Raw genomic sequence first — 21071 nt, 5'->3', positions numbered from 1 at the left:
TGTTCCTTGAGATGCTGCTCTTAGAGACTCAGAATTTAGTCTTGCAATTTGAATTTGCCTGTTTCCAAACTATTCTGCTACATCTGATCAGAAAAGGCAACCCACTTTGCCCACGGAACAATAACTAGTGTGGGAAATGGAGGGGAAAGAAGGGAATGGAATCTTCGGAGAACAGAAGGGACAGGAGGGAATTCTGTAATAAAATTTTAAGGAAAGGTCACACCAGTATGATTGGATGTACCTCTCTGTAAGTCATTCTCCATTTCGTAGCTAGAGTCATCTTTTAAAAATTGAAACCACAGTATGTAGTACTCTATGTTATAAACCCTTCAGAGTTATTCACAGCTTTTAAAACAAGACCATAACTTTCTTCATGTCTTACAAGACTCCACATGACTGTGGTATGATTTAGGTCCCACCTAAATCCTCTGCCTATATCCCTACTCTCTCCTCTTACTATATTCCAGAAATTAGCTTATCCATTTATTTGCCTACTTTTTTGTTTATTTATACTTTCCTTTGTCTAGAATGTGTACTCCATGAGAATAGAAATCTTGACAGACTTGTAAACTGCTCAGTCCCACAAATGCCTGGCAAATATGAGGCCTTAATTAGTCTTTGCTTAGTGAGTAAATTAGTTAACATACTATAAATTTCCTACTTCAGGGCCTTTGAACACACTATTCAACTGTAATCATGGACAACTCACTTTCATTCTTCATGCTTAGGCTCAGTGGTCACCTCCCTAGAGTGGCTTCCTTTGACTAACCATCTTATATGTCTTTTATGGCTATAATAATGATCTCTTTATAATCTTGACTGTTTAATCAATAATTTTTCTATTGTTTAAATCTCCCACTACAAGATAAAGTCCATGAGGGCAAAAATCTTCTCTCTCCTAGACATTCACTATTGTACAGTCACATCAAAAATTAATTTGATTTAAATTCAACTGTATGCATTTTAAAAAAGTTTGAGAAAAGATTCTATTTGCCATTTTACTCAGTAAGCACACAGCCCAGAGCGAGTGAGGAGCAGTGATCAGGTGCCCTCAATGCTGTCTGTGTCTCTCTACACCCCCATCACATAGGTATCTAGACACCCCGGAGCAATTTTATGACATTTTAAAATTCACATTTTCTAGTATTAAGGAATAACTCATTATTAGACCACATATCATGGGTAATTTAACAAATTTTTCAAGATCTATTTTTTTTTTAGCTTCACTCTACAATTTCAGAATTTAACCCATGCATAAGACGCAACTGCATAAAAAATATTTGTTGAACAGTGAAGGACAGTTGGAGTCCTTAGGAAGAACACAGAGAAAAAGTCATGTGTAGTTTTACATAGACTATAATAAATTATTTGACATATATTTGAGATTTTTAATGTATAGCCACTCACAACTAAAATGTTTTCATATAAAATTAAAATTGTATCATAATTAAACCAATAGGATTTAAGGAGGATAAAAACATTGAAAACTCAATTGAAAACTGCTTTATTTGATCTTACCATATGTGAGATATACTAAGCTTTTGACTAGAGCAATAGAGTATTGCTGCTCAATTAAATTAACCAATATTTGTATAGCATTCTTTAGGTTATAAAGCATTTTCACATATAATATCATACTCAATATTTGATACTTAACCTTGGGAAGGAGATTTGCTGGAAAATCTGAGGCACTGTGGCAAAGGTTTTGTCCATGGCCATATACTTACCAAAGTGGGATATCAGGATTAAATGCAGGCATTGGTATTCATGCTGTGTACTTAACATTTGACTCCACCTAGGATATTCTAATGCCACACTTAACAGCAAGGGATATTGTTTTTTGCTGCACTCTTAAAAAATGGAAATAATTGCTGGACCCAGGGCTATCACTAGCAAAGAGAAACGTGCTTCTTGGCATTGAGAGAGCCAAGTGCTTCTTAGTGTCAAGGTAACACCGGTTAATGTGCAATGGGACAAATAATAGCTAAAGTCAATGCTTCCCAAACAGAAGCATATGCCTTTCAGCAGCAAAGAAGAAAAGATTCTCATTCTCGAAATGGCATTATATAGGCTGATGTTGTATGTATAACAGTTCCTACCCCTACTGTTAGGGTATAAAAGATCTCAAGAAAGATCTTTAACTTCAGGCAATTGACTCTAAGATTAAAATTTAAAATGTAAGGATTACCAAATATAATTTTTGTCATGCATATCTTCTACATCTACTGTCAAGTAGGAATTGTTATATTCAAGAAGATTCCCCTGAGTGGCATCCGTGTGTGTGCACGTATGCATGTGTTATGTTGAGTATGCCAAATAATTTGGAACCTTGCAGCTGTGGATATGCAGCAGGTGGGGCTGAAGAGACTGTTACATTTGGAGGTCAAGGCAGACCTCCTACTTCACCCCCTCAGGCTTTGGTGGTAACAGCCAACACAACTACCAGCCAGCTGTCTGCTCCAGGCAGTAAGCTAATTAATTTTTACTATACGGGTATAAAACTATTTTCTGGTGATAACATAAACATTAACCATTTGGGGGAAGAGAACATTGAAAAAAATTTAAAAAAGGATATTTTATCAAATAAAATATTACGTTTTAGTATTTTACAAGATTTAGTACATTAACTTATATACAATTTGTAATACATCATTAGAACGTCTGACCGCTTTTTGCAGTATGATTTTAAATACTTTTTCTGAGAGAAGCAGTATATGTTTATGAAAACAGTAAAAGGTAAAGGGTGATACTAGAACAAAGACGTTTTATGGAAAACAACAAGCACACAAAAAATTATTTTTCACTTGGTGAGTAAATAGTAGATATGTCTTCAAAATACTTGTGTCATATTGTATTCTTAACATGAATAAATAAGATGATGAAAGATTTTCTTAAAAAATACTACACTATGGATAGTCAGATCCTCCCTGCCTTGCTGGTACTGTTTCATTAAGGATGACCTTTTTTTTTTTTTGAGACGGAGTCTCACTCTGTCACCCAGACTGGAGTGCAGTGATACGATCTTGGCTCACTGCAACCTCTGCCTCCTGGGTTCCAGCGATTCTCCTGCCTCAGCCTCCCCAAGTAGCTTGGACGACAGGTGTGTGCCACCATGCCTAGCTAATTTTTTGTATTTTTAGTAGAGACAGGGTTTCACCATGTTAGCCAGGATGGTCTTGATCTCCTGACCTCGTGATCTGCCCACCTCATCCTCCCAAAGTGCTGGAATTACAGACGTGAGCCACTGGGCCCAGCCTAAGGATTACTTATTACAGTGTATAGGACTGAGCACTAAGTCGAAGATCCTTTCCTATACATGAAAAACTGCCATAGCAGATTTTTTTTTTTTTTTTTTTTTTTAAATACTTAGGTTTGAATCCTGGCTCCAAGGCATAGTATTATCTGTCTTACCTTTATAAGGTTAAAGAACTTCTCTATGTCTCAGTTTTCTCATTCACAAAAAGACAACAATAATTGTCTACCTATTTCATGGGATTTGGGAGATTTTTTTGTTGTTGTTGAGACGGAGTCTCGCTCTGTCACCCAGGCTGGAGTGCAGTGGCGCATCTCAGCTCATTGCAAGCTCCGCCTCCCGGGTTTACGCCATTCTCCTGCCTCAGCCTCCCGAGTAGCTGGGACTACAGGCGCCTGCCACCTCACCCGGCTAGATTTTTGTATTTTTTTAGTAGAGACGGGGTTTCACTGTGTTAGCCAGGATGGTCTCGATCTCCTGACCTCGTGATCCACCCGTCTCGGCCTCCCAAAGTGCTGGGATTACAGGCTTGAGCCACCGCGCCCGGCCACGGGATTTGGGAGATTAATTAAATAATAATCCATGTCAAGTGCTTAGAATAGAGCTGGGAACAAATAAATGTTCATACCACTCAAAAGGTGATATCTATGGAAAAACCTGAAGAATAGTATGATTTGTTCTCTTTGCGAAGGAATAATGAGAGAGGGAGTCATATGAATTGTATTAGATTGAACACATGATTTCACAGTTAATTTGCAAAGTAAATGTTAGCTATTATTATTGTCATTATTGACTAGCAATGCCTCAGTCAAAACCTGTGATACTTAGACATTAAACATATTTTTTCAGAACAAGATAACACAGTTCTATCAGCACTTTTCTGAAAGAGACCAAAAACAAAGTAAGACAATGAAAAATAAGCCTTGGAACCTATAGTAGCAATCTTAGGGAAGCTAGGCCAGTGCATAACCTTAGGAGAGAGAACACAGGAAGCTCCGTGTGGTAGTTTGGGAGGGGTGAAGTTGAGAGAACTGAGCCTGATCATAGCTACTTAGAGACATACTAATCCCAGTGACTTTCTCTTTTCTGGAGCAGTGCTCAAGGGCAGAATCACCATCGGGGAACCACGGTATTCAATGTGAGCATCATTATCACAGGATCTGCAACCAGTCACATCAAACCTGAAGAAGAATGTTCAGAGCATGACAGTACCAAGCCTTTATTTAACGCCCTTTGAATACTAAGAATACCATTCCATCAGCCAGCATGGAAAGAGAATTTGAACAAATTCTTTTTCCCTTCTCAGTCTCTTTAGAGATCACCAGGACAAATTGATGCACAACCAAATATGAAAAACTGTCAAATCATTCTACTTTCTGGGATAATTATTCTCAGTATGTGAATTACAGACCACAAGGGGCCAGAAAGAGTATGCTAAATTATTTCAAATTATAAAAGTTAGCTTTAAACAAAAACCTATAATTGGAAAGTATGTTACAGGTTTACAAAATCCTCATACTTATTCCTGACAATACTGAATAACAAATACATTTTAGCATTAAGTTTAGAATATAATTTTAATTAAAGTCAACACATTCCATTAGTATTATAGGGTATCACGGTATCATGCAAGAACCTAGAGATATGATAATCATGATCGTTAAGTCTGAATAAAAAAGTAATAGGATCTTTGTGAGACTAATTGAGACAATGTGTATGAAATATTTTTTTCTGTGTTTGATACAAGGTACATACTTAATAAATGGGAATTGTCTTTATCGTTAATAATAACAAGCTATACTCTCTGCCTATATCTTCTAGGTGTTGACAGTGTATTTTAAATAATAAAAAAAATCTTTGGCTTTACAAGTGTAGGAACATAGGAAAAGGGATTTAATTTAATGCAATCAAAGAACTCTGTGATATGCAAGTTTCATTTTTATTCTATTGAGATAAGAGTAGGTAAAACTAGGGAATTTATGTTCCCTCCCCCTGTAATGTCTGCTAATCAGATAAGTTAGAAAAGCATCATCATGGAATATTAGAGAACAGGCCTGCAGACTCTTCTAAGAGAATGCCAGATGTGACATTCCTATTTTAGTCAATTTCAACTGTTTTTATACTTCACTAGATAATAGCATGTGTTAATGTCTCTAATTTGTGATAGTAAATCTTTGGCTACAGCCTATTTCTAATATAGATGCACTAGGCAGGACCATCTGCTTATTTTGAACTTTAAAAAATATTTTCAGTGAGTGGATTTGCTGAATATAATTTAATTTGCACATGAAACTTAATGCTTGGCATTACTCTAGTTCATTGATTATGTGTCAGTTGAACCCTGTTTATATTACTTGGTTTATTTGAGGAAAAAAAGCTAAAAATAATTGTAATTTTTCAAATGTGAAAAATTAACTTTGTCTCAGAGTATACATTGTAACTGTCAATAGTTAGCAAATGTATAAATTAATATCCAACATTAGACTCCTTATTAAGACCCTACCTATAGAAAAACTCTACAAAATTCAGTAGATTTATAGAAAGTAGTAATTAGTCAGGCATGGTGGCACATGCCTGTAATCCCAGCTACTCAGGAGGCTGAGGCAGGAGAATCTCTTGAACCAGGGAGGCGGAGGTTGTGGTGAGCCGAGATCAAGCCACTGCACTCCAGCCTGGGCAACAAGAGCAAAACTCTGTCTCAAAAATAAATGAGTAAATAAATAAATAAAAAGTAGTTCACTATATTGGAAGGTGGAATATATTCAATAATTGTCAATTTTTTTATATAGCAAAATATTCAAAATATCATCACTAGCATGACATTAGGAGGGCATTTTTTAGAAGTTAATGTCTTTTATTTTGTTTTTGTAATTGACAGTAATTTGTCTAACTTCAATTGTTAGTGATACTGTAACGAATTTCTGTAATGGATTTTATAATGCACTGCTAAGGCTGTCACCAAACTGTACAGGAAAACAACGAAACAGACAAACCCAACATAAAAACAACAAAATCTCAACTGAACGGTGTGTCCCAACTGGTATATGGAAACCTCAAATAATATATGCCTCTCCTTAGGATTCTGATTTACCTTTAACACAAATTCCCACCCAATCACCTTCATTGAGTGACTCTGTCTGTAATATATTAAGACATGATTCTGGTGTAGGGCGTTTTACACATGAGTAGTTAGGAGGCAAAATAACGGTTGGGAGAAAGGAGAGTTGGTGGAGACATATGACCTTCAGAATTCTAACTTTCAATGAGTCCTGCTAAGAACTCTCATGTACTTATTTACAAATTTGCCATAAAATCACCAAAGTAGTATTTGTTTCATTTCCACTTTAGTAAAACTGGGAAATATGCATTAAAAGCATGCACAGCTTACTTGCATACAGAATTATATAATCAATCTCATTAGATGAACTACAAAATTATAACAAACTTGTTCTAATAATGAAAGTTTTAAAAATAACAGTGCTTTGAGATGAAGCTTCTTTAAAAAGTCCTGATTAATAAGACGTATGGCAAGAAAAATTACTATAATGGCGAATGCTGATTCAGAACCTTATTTTTATTAAGTAGTTTATAGTGAAGGCTGTGACTATTTTTTTCTATTTATAGTGGCAGCTCTGGTTAATTACCTTGTAATGAATTGTGACTTTAATGTACTAGTAAACTATTGGAATTTACACCCCTATTCAGTAATAAAATCTGTAAATTGAAGAATGCACATAAAGCCATCACAGCCATAAATTATGGGACCAAATGCCATGTACTATCACATTAGATTTAAAGAACAGAATCTCTCAAATTTGCTCATTAGTATATAAATTCAGTGGCTACTTTGCAACTGCAGAGAGTACATTTTATTCAAAGGTATTTTGTTACTTGTTACTGTATTTTCCTTTTGATCACTAAGAGCAGATTAAACATAATTCAAATGAACACTATCAGAAAAGAAACACACTGTGACTATGGTAAACAAATGTAACAATAACACAAAATACTTTTTCCCTAAAAAATGTGAGAGTGAAAGTGGAATAAATCAAGGGAATTGAAAGGAGGCAGAATAGTGACCCATGGATTAAAACTAAAATGATTCACAGGTGAGGGGGCAGAAGGGGGTTAGAATGTCTCTCTCTCTCTCTCTCTCTCTCTCCCCCCCATATATATATATTTTTTTTTTCAAAATAGAGTTTTAAAACACAATTTCAAAGTTACCAATAATTACTTAATTGTCTCAAACTCTCAAAGCACAATCACTATTTTAAAAAGTAAGTATCAAGTAATCCAAGATATTTCATATGACAGAAGAATAAAATGTCATAGTATCTGAAGCATTCTGTGTTATTTTTAGATTGAGTTCATATTGTTAGGTTGAGTTTCCTCTGCTAATATTTATAACTATGTTAATATATTTTAAATGTTTTTGTTTCATATTGCTAGATTGATGAATAACAGAAAATTAAGTATGATTTTCCTATAGGAATATAGTCAAGTCCATAAACTATAAAAGGAATTAATATATGAAGCAATAATTCCTGAAACATTAACATATATGTAGACTGGTGAAATTGCTTCAGGAAGAGAAAGAAAAAGATATAGAGAGTCATGGGTGAATGGAGTAAGGGGAACACCTAGAAATGCTGCTCATATTTTCAATACGTATGAAATTACAGTAGAAAAACAGAAGAAGAAAAGGTAAGATGGTTAACTGGTGTTAGTTTATAGGTAATTCAAAGGATATTGCTATATATTCTCACAGAAAATTACTGGAGATAGAATTTCAATTATTTAAAGAACCTAATTTGTCATATTATATACATTCAAATAAAAATCCGTAACATTCAAGAGAAACTCGCTCTCCTCCTCCTCTCTCTCCCATGTCCCTTGTCAACAGATGAGCAGATACTTATAGAGATGTATGTACATTTTGCATGTATAATTTGACTGCATATAAGTGTCAACAATAATGTACAATATACTTTTAAATTATAAATAGAGATGGGGGTTATAGTTGAAAAGAAATATTTTATAGTTCCAAGCTAACGATATTATTATACCAACTCTATCCCATTTCCAATATTTGTCTTTAAATATAAGACAGTCTTAAGATAAATGAATAAGAGTTTTTGCATTGTTACTTTGGTAATTTGTACAAATCTCTTCTTTATTTGTCTAATCAATCTTATTTTTATTTTGAAAATTGCAGGTCAGGGTCACATGAGCTAGTGATTATAACTGCAATTGGATTGAATAATTAATCACAGAACCCTTTAGGAGAGTCTCTAATCTGTGCAAGCAGAGGAATGTATATCATTTCTCTGGTATAGCATATACCTCCTAAATCGAATAAGTAGAATCTATCAGGACAACCATTTTAAAGTAGAGAGCACAATTTGAGGTAGATATCAAGCAGAAATGACTGTTGGATTATGGTTGATATGGTTGGGATCTGTGTCCTTGCCAAAATCTCCTGTCAAATTGTAACCCCTAATGCTGGAGGTGGGGCCTAGTGGGAGGTGACTGAATCATGGGGCCAGATTTCTTATGAATATTTTAGCACCATCCCCCTTCAGCCCTGTTTGTGTTACAGCTCCACAGAGCTGTCCTCCAGTCCACAGAATGGTAGGTCCACTGATGGCTTGCACCATGCACCTGGAAAAGCTGCAGACGGTCAATACCAGCTCATGAAGGGCTGTGCCCTGCAAAGTCATAGGGTGGAGCTGCCTAAGACCATGGGAACTCGTATCTTGCATCAGTGTGACCCGGACGTGAGACACGGAGGCAAAGGAGATCATTTTGGAACTTTAAGGTGTAATGACTACCCAATTGAATTTTGGACCTGCATGGGGATTGTAGCCCCTTCATTTTGGCCAATTTCTTCCATTTGGAATGGCTGTACTTATCTAGTGCCTCTATCCCCATTATATCTAGTAAGTAACTAACTTGCTTTTGAGTTTACAGCCTCATAGGCAGAAGGGACTTGCCTTGTCTCAGATGAGAGTTTGGACTGTGGACTTTTGAGTTAATGCTTGCTACAATGAATTAAGACTTTGGGGAACTGTTGGAAAGGCGTGATTGGTTGGCTGTGTCTCTACCCAAATCTCATCTTGTAGCTGTCATAATTCTCATGTGTTGTGGGAGGGACCTGGTGGGAGATAACTGAATCATGGGGGCAGTTTCCCCTATATTGTTCTCATGGTAGTGACTAAGTCGCATGAGATCTGATGATTTTATAAGGAGCTTTCCTTTTTGCTTGGCTCTTTTTCTTTCTTTCTTTCTTTCTTTTTTTTTTTTTTTTTTTTGAGATGGAGTCTCGCTCTGTTGCCCAGGCTGGAGTACAGTGGCACAATCTTGGCTCACTGCAAGCCCCGCCTCCTGGGTTCATGCCATTCTTCTGCCTCAGCCTCCCAAGAAGCTGGGACTACAGGTGCCTGCCACCACACCTGGCTAATTTTTCTGTATTTTTATTAGAGATGGGGTTTCACCACATTAGCCAGGATGGCCTTGATCTCCTGACCTCGTGATCCACCCACCTCGGCCTCCCAAAGTGCTGGGATTATAGGCGTGAGCCTCTGCGCAAGGTCTTGGCTCTTTCATTGTCTCTTGTCTGCCAGCACATACGATATGCCTTTCACCTTCTGCCATGATTGTGAGCCCTCCCCAGCCATGTGGAACTGTGAGTCCATTAAACCTCCTTTCCTTTATAAATTACTCAGTCTCAGGTTTGTCTTTATTAGCAGAGTGAGAATAAACTAATACAGTGAGCAAGGTGGACAGGAGCTTCACTGAGGGACAGAATGGCTCTCAGGAGACCCAAAGTGGGTAGCTTCTCTCCACAGGCAGGTCATCCTGATGAGTGTTCAGCTCTCAGTAGAGAGGAGACTGTTAGTGGGTAACTCCCTTCTGCAGGCAGGTCATCCCAACATCTGTGCAAGTATGGCTGAGTCTGGGGTTTTTATGGGCTCAGAAGGGTGGAAGTGCATGCCAACTGGTCCATGGGCAGCCATGGGAGGGCTTGAGAAAAAGGACCATAAGTTCTCACTCCAGGTCACAGATTCTACCCAGAACTGGCAGTCCAGCCCCCCGGCTTCAGGCCATCCCTTCCTTGAAAGTGGGGTTTAAGCTGGGGACCCAGTCCTTTCAGCCCAAGAACCTGTCTGCCTCCTGCCTTCAACATGCCATCCATGGTGCCCAGGCTTTTCATGCCTAGGGAAGTCTGCAGGCCTGTGTCAAGCTACCCTCAGCCCCTTGAACCTGGGCTTCCATTGCTGAGCTTGTCAGTGTTCAAAGTTTCAGAGAGGGTTGAGGTGGTGGAGCGGGACTGGGATGTAAGCACCACCCAAAGCACATGCACACCCAGTCGGGATGCAACAGTGACCATGCTCGGCTTCAACTTTGCTCTGAAATTGGAGCAGGCACCAGTAGCAGGGAGAGGACAGGGAGTAGGATCAGTCACTTCTGAGCCTGCAGTGGCAGTGGGGGCTTCCTGGGTCCCTGAGAACTCAGGGATGGCTGGGTCCAGAGCTGCCCGCTAGGAAGCCGCGGCTGCACCTAGGAGTACAGGGTTCCTGTCCCTTTAACTCAGTAGGGGGCACCTGTTCCTGGCCCCTGAGTGCTCAGCAGAGCATGCCGCCCTAGTCGTGCCTCCCCTGCTGCAGCTGGCATCCCCTCAGCGGCTGCTCTAGACAGGTCATCACCACCATCACTTGTAACTACAAATGGGAGCCACTGCACCTGGCCATTTATTAGCTTCCAAATCCCTTTATCAGTCAGTTTTTTGTCTTGTTTGATTTTACATTGATTTTACTTTTTATATGACTACCTATGGTACTTTATAAATTGTTCCAATTCCTCTTCTTCTTATATTCATGGTCCTTTGAAGTGTGGCTCCTCAGTCAAGGGACATAATCTATTTCTGCTCTCCTAAATTGAATTTGCTATGTGACTTGCTTTGGCTAATGGGACATCAGCAAACATGACAGTAACATGCTGAATGAAGAGAGAGACCTGTGACCATCACCCTAGAGACATCAGGGCAATTTTCAAAAACATGAGTGAGTCTCCTCCTCTGCAAAACCAACCAGCCTGTTAACTATAAAACATTCAGCCTCAGCTAAGTCAGTGGACATCAACTAACTCTCAAAACTACAATGAATATTTCTTGTTTTAAGTCACTAAGTTTTGGAGTAGATCATTATACTGTCTTATCCATGACCCTAAAGTAGTACTCGTTCTCAAATCATATTGGGATCATGCATGAGGAACTGAATTCTACTGAAGTCACCAACTTCTATTAGTAGGACTCTATCTTCCAAGTTTAGTAGGAATATTCTACTATGGATTAATGTGTCTAAAGCAATGCATTGATTTATAATTCATATCTATTTCTCATGATGAGCAATGATGTCATAAGCATCCAGCTCAGTCCGTTTGTGATGCTATAACAAAATACCTGAGATGGGATAATTTATAAAGAATGGAAATTTATTTTCTCACAGTTCTGGAGGTTGAGAAGCCCATGATCAGGGGCTGGCAGATTTAGTGTCTGGTGAGGGCTGCTCTCTGTTTCCTGCTGTGTCCTCACATGGCAAAACGCATAAAAGCAAAAAGGACCTAGCTAGTTTCTTCCAGCCCTCTTATAAGGTCATTAATCCATTCATTAGGGCAGCACCCTCATGGCATAATCATCTCGTAAAGGTCTACCTCTTAATACTAATACAGTTGTACTGAGGATTAAATTTCCATATGAATTTTGGCAGGGATACAAACGTTCAAACCATAGTAGCATCCAAGCAGTTAATCAATATAGAAACCTCAGAGGCATTTCTGCCCCTTTCCCTGTATCTATTCATTGAAATGTCATGTCTCTTCAAAATACTTATCAGATCCTCACATTGCCAGGACACACTCCTGATTTCCCCATCATCTTTTATCTGAACTGCTGAAAAGTCTCCTTCTGCCAATCTCTTCTCCAATCAGTTCATCACCTACACTAACACCAGAAATATGTTTCTCATATCTAGAACTGATAATGTTATGATGTAACACCCAACTGACCTGGGGAAAAATAATTTAAAATATTTCATGTTTTTATCCAGGATAAAACACAAACTCCTTGGTATGGGATACAGAATCCATCACAATCTGCCTCATTACATCTCTCTAGTCTTCTCCTCCAGAACCGCTCCCCTTTTACTGTGCATCCAGCACATTTCCTTAAAAATACCTTCACATATTTATGTTTTGTCTTATTTTTCTTCCTTTTCATGGGATTTGCTTATCATTTCTCCTCTCTTTTTCTCTAATAAAGCACAGATGCATCCTTCAGGATCTATGCTGTCACCTTCACTGTCAGTACCTTAGAAATCATTGAATGAGTTTCCATTATGTGTCAAGCACAGACCCGATGGCTCAGGGAAAAATAATAAATAAGACACTCTGTGCCCTCACAGAGCATACAGATAAGGGAAAGGAACATGTATGCCACAAAATAAAATCCAGTGTCTTAGGTGTGTAATAACTGAGGCAAGCACAGGGGGCATTTGGAAAACTGACACATGCACATATGTCCACCCTATCACACAGTCAGGGAAAATTTAATAGAGAAACTAATACAGAGGAGGGCCTTGAAATGTTGGTGGAAACCTATCAATTAGACAAGAAGGGATAAGAGATTCTCAGGAGAGGAAATAGCCTATACAGAAAACATGTTCAGAAATGTCAGACCTAATGAGTTTTAATTTATTAAGTAATTAATACTGTTGAAAACATGAGAAAATATACTGCATTAGTTAAAACCAAAAAGTTGACCTTGGAATATTTGGTATTTATAAAATTAAAAGGCATGTCCACATATCAGCTTTGAGAACAAGAAACATTTTGAAAATCATTGATAAATATTTATTTAAAAGCTGGAGGATTAAATTTGTATTTAGATTATGATGCAGTAAATGTTACCTTTAATTTTTATTTTGTATGACTATTTACAAAAATCTTTAACTGAAACAGGTAGCATCAATTTAAAAATACATAATTTTAACACATATTTTAAAAACTAAACGAGGTTAATATAAAATGACTTAAGAATAATAAAATATTACTTTTCAGGGGAAAAAAATCTGTCAATATGATTTAGGTTAAGACATGTTAATGTAAAAAAAAAAAATAGAATAGTACAAAAAGAAGGTCCCAGTAGAAAAGTTAGGGTTATCTGGTAATTTCTAAATCTAAATTGGTATTCAACTAGTCCTCCACTAGTTGAATCACTATAAATACTCATTTATTGAAGCCATTGTATTTTGGTTTACAAACATTTCTCAGAGAAATATTTCACATTTTGGTTTATAAATGAGACTTGCTTTATCTCCAGATTACTCGCATACTTAATTTTACCCCTGCTTTTTGAACAGGCACTGCATTACAAAATACATAGGTACAACCATCATTGCTTTCATCAAAGAATGAGCAGAGTTACTTTTTCTTTAAATAAAGAAAAACTCACCTTTAACAGAGGGTCTTTCTAGCTCAGAGTCAAGATGAATTGGTGGAGAAATGTATGAAACTTGTCCATGATGTGCCTGCCCTGTGGACCCAAAAAAGAATTGTTAAGAAGACATCATTCGTATGTCTTTTCCCTTTATAAATTGTTTTTATATTACATTATCTTACTCTAAACTCAATTAATAGCCTACATTAAAAAGTGTAGATATATCTGCCCAAACATAAAAACAATGTGTCATCCAAACATCACCCAATTAAAGTAGTGCTTCTCCAACAATCTGAGTTATGTTTCTTCTTTTTTTGTTGTCGTGAAATTACAAATGTGTTATGGAGTGGTAACTTTAAAAACACAATAAAAATGAGTTATAAGAAAAAAAAACTCAAAGCGAAGACATATAAAACAAAAGTCCTTTTTTTGTTGTTAGATTAAATAAATATTAAGTGGTATATTTATTTGCTGTAAATATTTCTTTCTTATTTATTTATTTATTTATTTATTTAGAGACGGAATCTAGCTCTGTTGCCCAGGCTGGAGTGCAGTGGCGTGATCTCAGCTCACTGCAACCTCCGCCTCCCGGGTTCAAGCAATTCTCCTGCCTCAACTTCTTGAGTAGCTGGGATTACAGACGCATGCCACCACACCCAGATAATTTTTTTTTTATATTTGTAGTAGAGACAGGATTTCACCATGTTGGCTAGGCTGGTCTTGAACTCCTGACTTCGTGATCCACCTGCCTTTGCCTCCCAAAGTGCTGGGATTACAGGCTTCAGCCACTGCGCCCAGCCTGCTGTAAATATTTCTAAACTCTCTCAATTTCTGCACCTACCTCAATAAAGATCAGTAATAAACAGTCTGGAGACTGGCACCCAATGTACAAATAACACTTTGAGAAACATTTATTTAGATCACTTTACAATTATGATTAATTTATATTTTACCTTTAAGATTCATCTCCACTACTTGAATACAAAAGTGTTCCTATCTGTATTTAATAATAAAAAAAAAACACCCACAATTTAAAAGGGAAGTAGATGGATTAATTCTGTGTTCCTTGCAAAACATTTTATTAACTAACACACAAATTTGTAATACACTTTCTATTTCATGAGATGAAAGCATTAAAGTGAATTTTAAGGTTAAGATGCTGATTTGAAAAATTGTTAGCTTAAATATAAAAGAATTCTCTAATTCTCAAAGTAGCCATAGTTTGTATACTGACAATAATAAGCAACTAGGATTTTGAGGCAAGAAAGCATAATTACAGAGTCAGTTCAATTTCTAAAGCTACTTTATATACAGAAGGTGTGACTGGGAGTGGAGGACCCACTACTTTCTTTCTACAATGGGAATATGCAGTTATATATTTCATACATCTACTATAGCAATTTACAGGGTTGTTAATCTCTTTTCCTAAACAAGTAAAGTTAATGATACATAGATTATGATAACAGTTGGAGTAACCTTCCCATTTCAAGTAATATTCGACTTGTAATAAACTCTGCTGATTCCTCTTATGAGGCACATTTCAAATAATTAATATGGCTCCCTGTTGATAGTAGCTGCCGTTGCTCCCAGCATTTTTCCGGCTAACAGCAGAGACGGTGGAGAGACTGTAATATACAGAGTCCCGCATAATGGTAACTAAGAATATTGCACATTCACTGGCCATGTTTCAGTGGAATACTAAAAACATTATTATAAAAGAATAAGACACCAATTGTGTACTGTTAGCAGTCCATGTTCAATACTGTTTATTAAGAACTTCAGATAATCTTAATTATAAAACCACCTCTTGACCTATGTAACATATTGGTTGCAAAGACATTTCTATTCTTCAGGCCCTGTGTCATTACATATAGATTGGTTTGAAACTTTGTAGGTCTTGTAAATACAAATAATACGTTGCTTTCTTTATATTGGCTCAAAATAACCTTAGCATATAGAATAATATTGATTTTCTGTTTAATACCGGAACATAGCTTTCGTCACCTAAGACAGTAACCACAAAACACTCACACATACCTAATCTCCTTTCATCCAACCCCCATCACTATGTACTTTGTTAAAATACGAGCATTTTTAAACCAAAGAATAGTGGCAATAGAGAAAAGGGAGGCTGGCTTGCAAATTAGTTTGATTATATTTACTCTAGGTAAAATGATACATTTGTATGGAGATTTATATATATATAGAGAGACACACATACATTTATATATGTATCTTAATTAAGCATAATTCACATACTACAAGCACCCATTTAAGGTATACAATTCAACATTTTTTTTTGTTTTGAGACGGAGTCTCGCTCTGTGGCCGAGGCTGGAGTGCAGTGAGTGGCATGATCTCAGCTCACTTCAAGCTCCGCCTCCCGGGTTCCCGCCATTCTCCTGCCTCAGCCTCCCGAGTAGCTGGGACTACAAGCGCCCGCTACCTCGCCGGGCTAGTTTTTTGTATTTTTAGTAGAGACGGGGTTTTCCCGTGTTAGCCAGGATGGTCTCGATCGCCTGACCTTGTGATCTGCCCATCTCGGCCTCCCAAAGTGCTGGGATTACAGGCTTGAGCCACCGCGCCCGGCCAACAGTTTTTAATATATTCACAGTTATGCAAACACCACGACCAATTTTAGAACATTTTCATCAAAACCAAAAGAAATCTGAAGTTCATTAGCACTCACTCCTCATTTCCTCCCAAGCCATCTCAGCTCTAGGCAGCCACTCATCTACCTTCTGTCTCTGTAGATTTGCCTATTCTGGACTTTTCATATAAATGAAATTATAAAATATATGTTTGTATATTTTGTGATCAGCTTCTTTTACTCAACATAATTCAAAGAAGCTCATCCATTGTTGTAGCACAAAGCAGTACTTTACTTCTTTTTCCTAAATAATAGTCTATTGCATAGACATACTACATTTAATTTATCCATACATCAATTGATGAACATTTAGAATCATTTCCACTTCTTGACTATTGTGAACAATGCTGCTTTGAGCCTTCATGTGCAAATTTTTATGTGCATTTTTCTTGGATATATTCCCATGAGTGGATTACTGTGTCATATGGTAATGTTACATGTAAACTTTTGAGAAACTGTCAGACTGATATCCAAAGAGGCTGTACTATCTTACTTTTCGATAACAGGATATAAAGGTCCCAATGACATGGAGACATTTTGAGGGTTTTTTGTTGTTGTTGTTGTTGTTGCTGTTTGTTTGTTTGTTTTTAAGGTGATAGTATAGTTAAGTCAGCTTTCACCAGATTTTGAAATGATTAATATTATGATGACTGTAAAATCTGGGAAAGGACCAATCTCCCTGAGTATAGAAAGATAAATCAGAGAATTTGAGCCAGAAATTATGTCCCCATTGAGAGGGTAGAAGGAGAAAAATGATCTAATGAACAGAGAAACACACACAAAAAAACTTTTGTTCTGAAATGAAAACGCGGACTCTCCACTGTCAGGTATGCCAGATAAGTAAAAATTTCAAGGGCCTGCTCAATAAAGCCCAGTGCTGTAGCAAAAATCAAAAGGCCATTATGGATTCTGGAAAAGCCTTTATTTTTCTATCTTCAATCTCTTTTTCAACTTTCATTTAATTTCTATTTTATTGAGAAACCCTGTGCAATTTCTACTAAAGTTCAAATAGAAAAAGGACTTGACCAGCATTTGGTACAGGAAAATGCTCTTCTCTCTTTCTACTGTCAATACTTTCCCTGTACATCTGAGCATAGAAATACTTTCTAGAACTATGGAACTAGGACGGAGAAAGACATTTGATAGCTTATATTCCAGAATCCACATTTTAGAATGAGAAAACTGACATCTTGAGAAGTTGGAGACTTTTCAAAAGTCAAGTCAAGATGGTGGTTGTCAAGAGTGATGTCAGAGGCCGGTTAGAAAGCGGATGCTTTACAGCTAGCCTGCAGAAAACTGCCAATAATCCTCATCCTCTTACCTCTCAAGCCTCACTTAGAATGACATTATTTTCAAGGTGTGTGGGGCATAATGCTTCATGTGTGTTGAGACATTAAAAATATTGAGAGCTATTTATTTATGAAAATATGTACATTTTTCCCCATAAGGCTAGGTTTACAAACTAGAGGCAGTTTAATTTAATGGGTAAGATCACGGCTTCAGAAGCAGGAAGTCTGTGTTGTTACCCAGATTTTGCCACTTATTAGTCATATAACCCAACTAGTTAAGTAACTATCAAGTTGCTTCACTTCTATGAGTCTTAGTTTCCTCATTTGTTTATTGAGGATTATAACAGCACTGACCTCATAGGGGCATTCTGAAGATTAGAAGAATTTATACATAGGTAGTAATTAAAACAGTGCTTAGTACACTGAAAAGTACTTATTAATTTTTAGCTATTATTATTACTAGAAGTTCGTTCTTTTGTTCATTAATTCTTGAGGCACAGGTGCCTTTCTAGGTGTTTGGCATACATACAACACCATAATAAATGAGAGTCCATATTCTTATGTAGAGTGAAAAGAAAGCAAGCAGTAAACATAATAAATATATGAATTATATCATATGTGCAAGATGCTAAGGACAATGGGAGCAACCTAGGTTAAAGGGTATCTGGAGTGGGACGAGCAGTTAGCAATTTTCAATAGGGTGCTCAAGGAAGGCCTAATTTAATTTCCATGAACAGCACTTACAGAGTTTAAGAGATGACAAGAGGTAATATCTGACTTTTATGAGAAACTCTAAAAGGATAAATGCACAGAAAAAGGCTCAAACCTAATTTTAATAAGTAAGACTTAAAGAACTACATATGCTGCTATCAGATGCTTTTCCTCTAACCCATTTATTTCAAATTCTTTGCATATTTATAGAAATATTAATACTGTCACCACTGACCAATGGATAAAAGAAGATATCAATAAACCATGAAGATATGCAATTGGGAAAATAACCACAACTTTCTTCTAAAAGGAAAACCACATTTTACTACCATAAAATCCTCATTGATTTCTACAGTTATACCATTTTTCAACTCAACTTTTTGCCATTTACTATACAGTACTGTAAACAAGTTGAATAGCTGATGGTCTTCCAGGCAGATTTTATGCCTTTTTTGTTGTTGTTGTTTGCTTTACATTTTTCAACTGTTGATCATGATTATTTTACTCTAGAGGTATGACATTCCTGCCCTTTAAAGACAATAAAATGGATGCCACATTTTTACTCCTGAGATTTTTAATAATATTATCATTTTGCTTTTATAACGTTTTGGATGTTAGTAAGTTATATCTTTCTGCTCTACTACAATAATAACTCCACGTGAGGAAGAGGGAACCCACACCATACTACATTTAAAAATGGCATGTGGGATTTTTCTAAGTTTTTAAAACACTCTGAAAGTAGCTCTGATCCTCCAAAAGAAAAAAAAAAAAAACAGAAAGCAAGCCTGATTTCTTGTTGGAAATAATCTCTACTGCTGAAACAAAACAAAACAAAACATAGGTCAATGTGTTGTTTGTGTTGATGGAAAACTGGACATGCCTAGCATTATAACAGCTTGAAATTTTTTTTTTTTCTTCAAGTCCCACTCTGACTATACCCATCTGCATTTATAAAGTTGGCTCTCAGGAGATGATGTAAACACCAGTCAAAAGTCATCATCAACCAAAAACTGTGTAAAGTCAATTTGATACCTATCCTTTTATTCTGGTTTCTTTTTTTCCCCCTTCATCTTAATAATCCTACAGATTTGCAGTGAATTTAGTAAAGTATGAGGTAGCAGAGAAACAACTACATGCTTGATTTATCCTGGACATAAAGTCATTGATGGAGGTGCAAAGGTTACTGATGGGCCTCTCCCTAGTGGATATTACTTGTTGCACAGAAAACACGGAGTACTTTGAAGCCAGGTAACTTTGTGTTTGTCTGTGTATTTCATTTGGCACCTGCTCCCACTCTGTGGTCGGTATTAAGGATACCATATGAACACTATTCCTCTACTGACAGATTTCAGTCTAGGTGCAGGACTAAGCAATTACAGGAAAGTCTGATACGTACCTTGATAAGAGGAGAGAGAGAAGAGCATAGCAGTGGCACCTAACTGAGGTAAGTAATGGACAATCAGTACCTGGAGAAAGCTGAGATCTGAGGGAAGAGCATGTCGTAGTCCAGTGAAAGACTGGGGCAGTGTATGCGAGGCAGGAGCAACATTTTGAGTGGATGTCTACAGATCACAGGAGTGAGAGATAAGGGACAAGAACCCACATGCCAAAAAGATGACCAAGAAATAATTAAAACTTCAGATATGTACTCATAAAATAAGAAAAAAAGAAGTACACGCTTATCATCCAGCTTTAATAATCAATTCTGGGCTATATTGTTTCATCTTCTTCCTATGCTGCTTTCCCCATCCCAGAATATTCTGAAGCAAATCCAGGACATACAATTTCATCTATAAATTATTTGAAAATGCATCTGCAAAACACAGGAGGTTCTTTTTTTTTTTTTGAGACTGAGTCTTGCTCTGTCGCCCAGGCTGGAGTGCAGTGGCACAACTTGGCTCACTGCAACCTTCGCCTCCCAGGTTCATGTCATTCTCCTGCCTCAGCCTCCCGAGTAGCTGGGACTATAGATGCACACCACCACGCCCAGTTAATTTTTGTATTTTTAGTAGAGATAGGGTTTCACTATGTTGGTCAGGCTGGTCTCGAACTCCTGACCTCTTGATCTGCCCGCCTTGGCCTCCCAAAGTGCTGGGATTAAAGACATGAGCCACCACGCCCAGCCTAGGGGCTTCTTTATACCATTATGACACCCCCAAATTAAGAAAATACATTTTGAAAATGAATTTAGTGTGAAATTTAATATAGCAATTGTTAGCAAGAAATCAACTAATCCGAAAGGAATGAAAATCTTTTAGCCTGCAGAACATCACTTGGTCCTAATGTTGAAACTACATTGTAGCAGGATGAACTGCAGACAAAACTCCCCAGACACTGAGTTAAAGAAGGAAGGGGTTTATTTGGCCGGGAGCATTGGCAAGTCTCCTGTCTCAAGAGCCGAGCTGCTGGAGTGAGCAATTCCTGTCCCTTTTAAGGGCTCACAACTCTAAGGGGATGTGTGTGAGAGGGTAGTGATTGACAGAGCAAGCAGGGGGTACGTGACTGGGGGCTGCATGCACCGGTAATCAGAACAAAACAGAACAGGACAGGGATCTTTACCATGACTTTCCATATAATGTCTAGAATCTACAGATAACATAAACCATTAGGTCAGGGGTCAATCTTTAACTACCAGGCTTAGGTCAGGCAGGCCCAGGCCTGGTTTCAGGTCTG

The 21071-nt window shown here is 37.3% G+C and overlaps 1 protein-coding gene across 50 annotated transcripts in view; it reads right to left on the bottom strand.

The window, feature by feature from the left end:
* LOC105463581 (adhesion G protein-coupled receptor L3) overlaps nt 1-21071 on the bottom strand; it is an 856114-nt gene that overhangs the window by 245631 nt on the left and 589412 nt on the right. For all 50 annotated transcript variants that reach the window (XM_011710771.3, XM_011710772.2, XM_011710773.3 and 47 more), the window contains one exon: nt 13764-13844. In XM_011710771.3, the coding sequence (XP_011709073.2) occupies nt 13764-13844 (81 nt within the window). The remainder of the gene's footprint in view (nt 1-13763; nt 13845-21071) is intronic.

This window comes from Macaca nemestrina, chromosome 3, assembly GCF_043159975.1.
Source record: "Macaca nemestrina isolate mMacNem1 chromosome 3, mMacNem.hap1, whole genome shotgun sequence".
Taxonomy (NCBI): Eukaryota; Metazoa; Chordata; class Mammalia; order Primates; family Cercopithecidae; genus Macaca; species Macaca nemestrina.
This window is presented reverse-complemented; position numbering and strand designations above follow the sequence as displayed.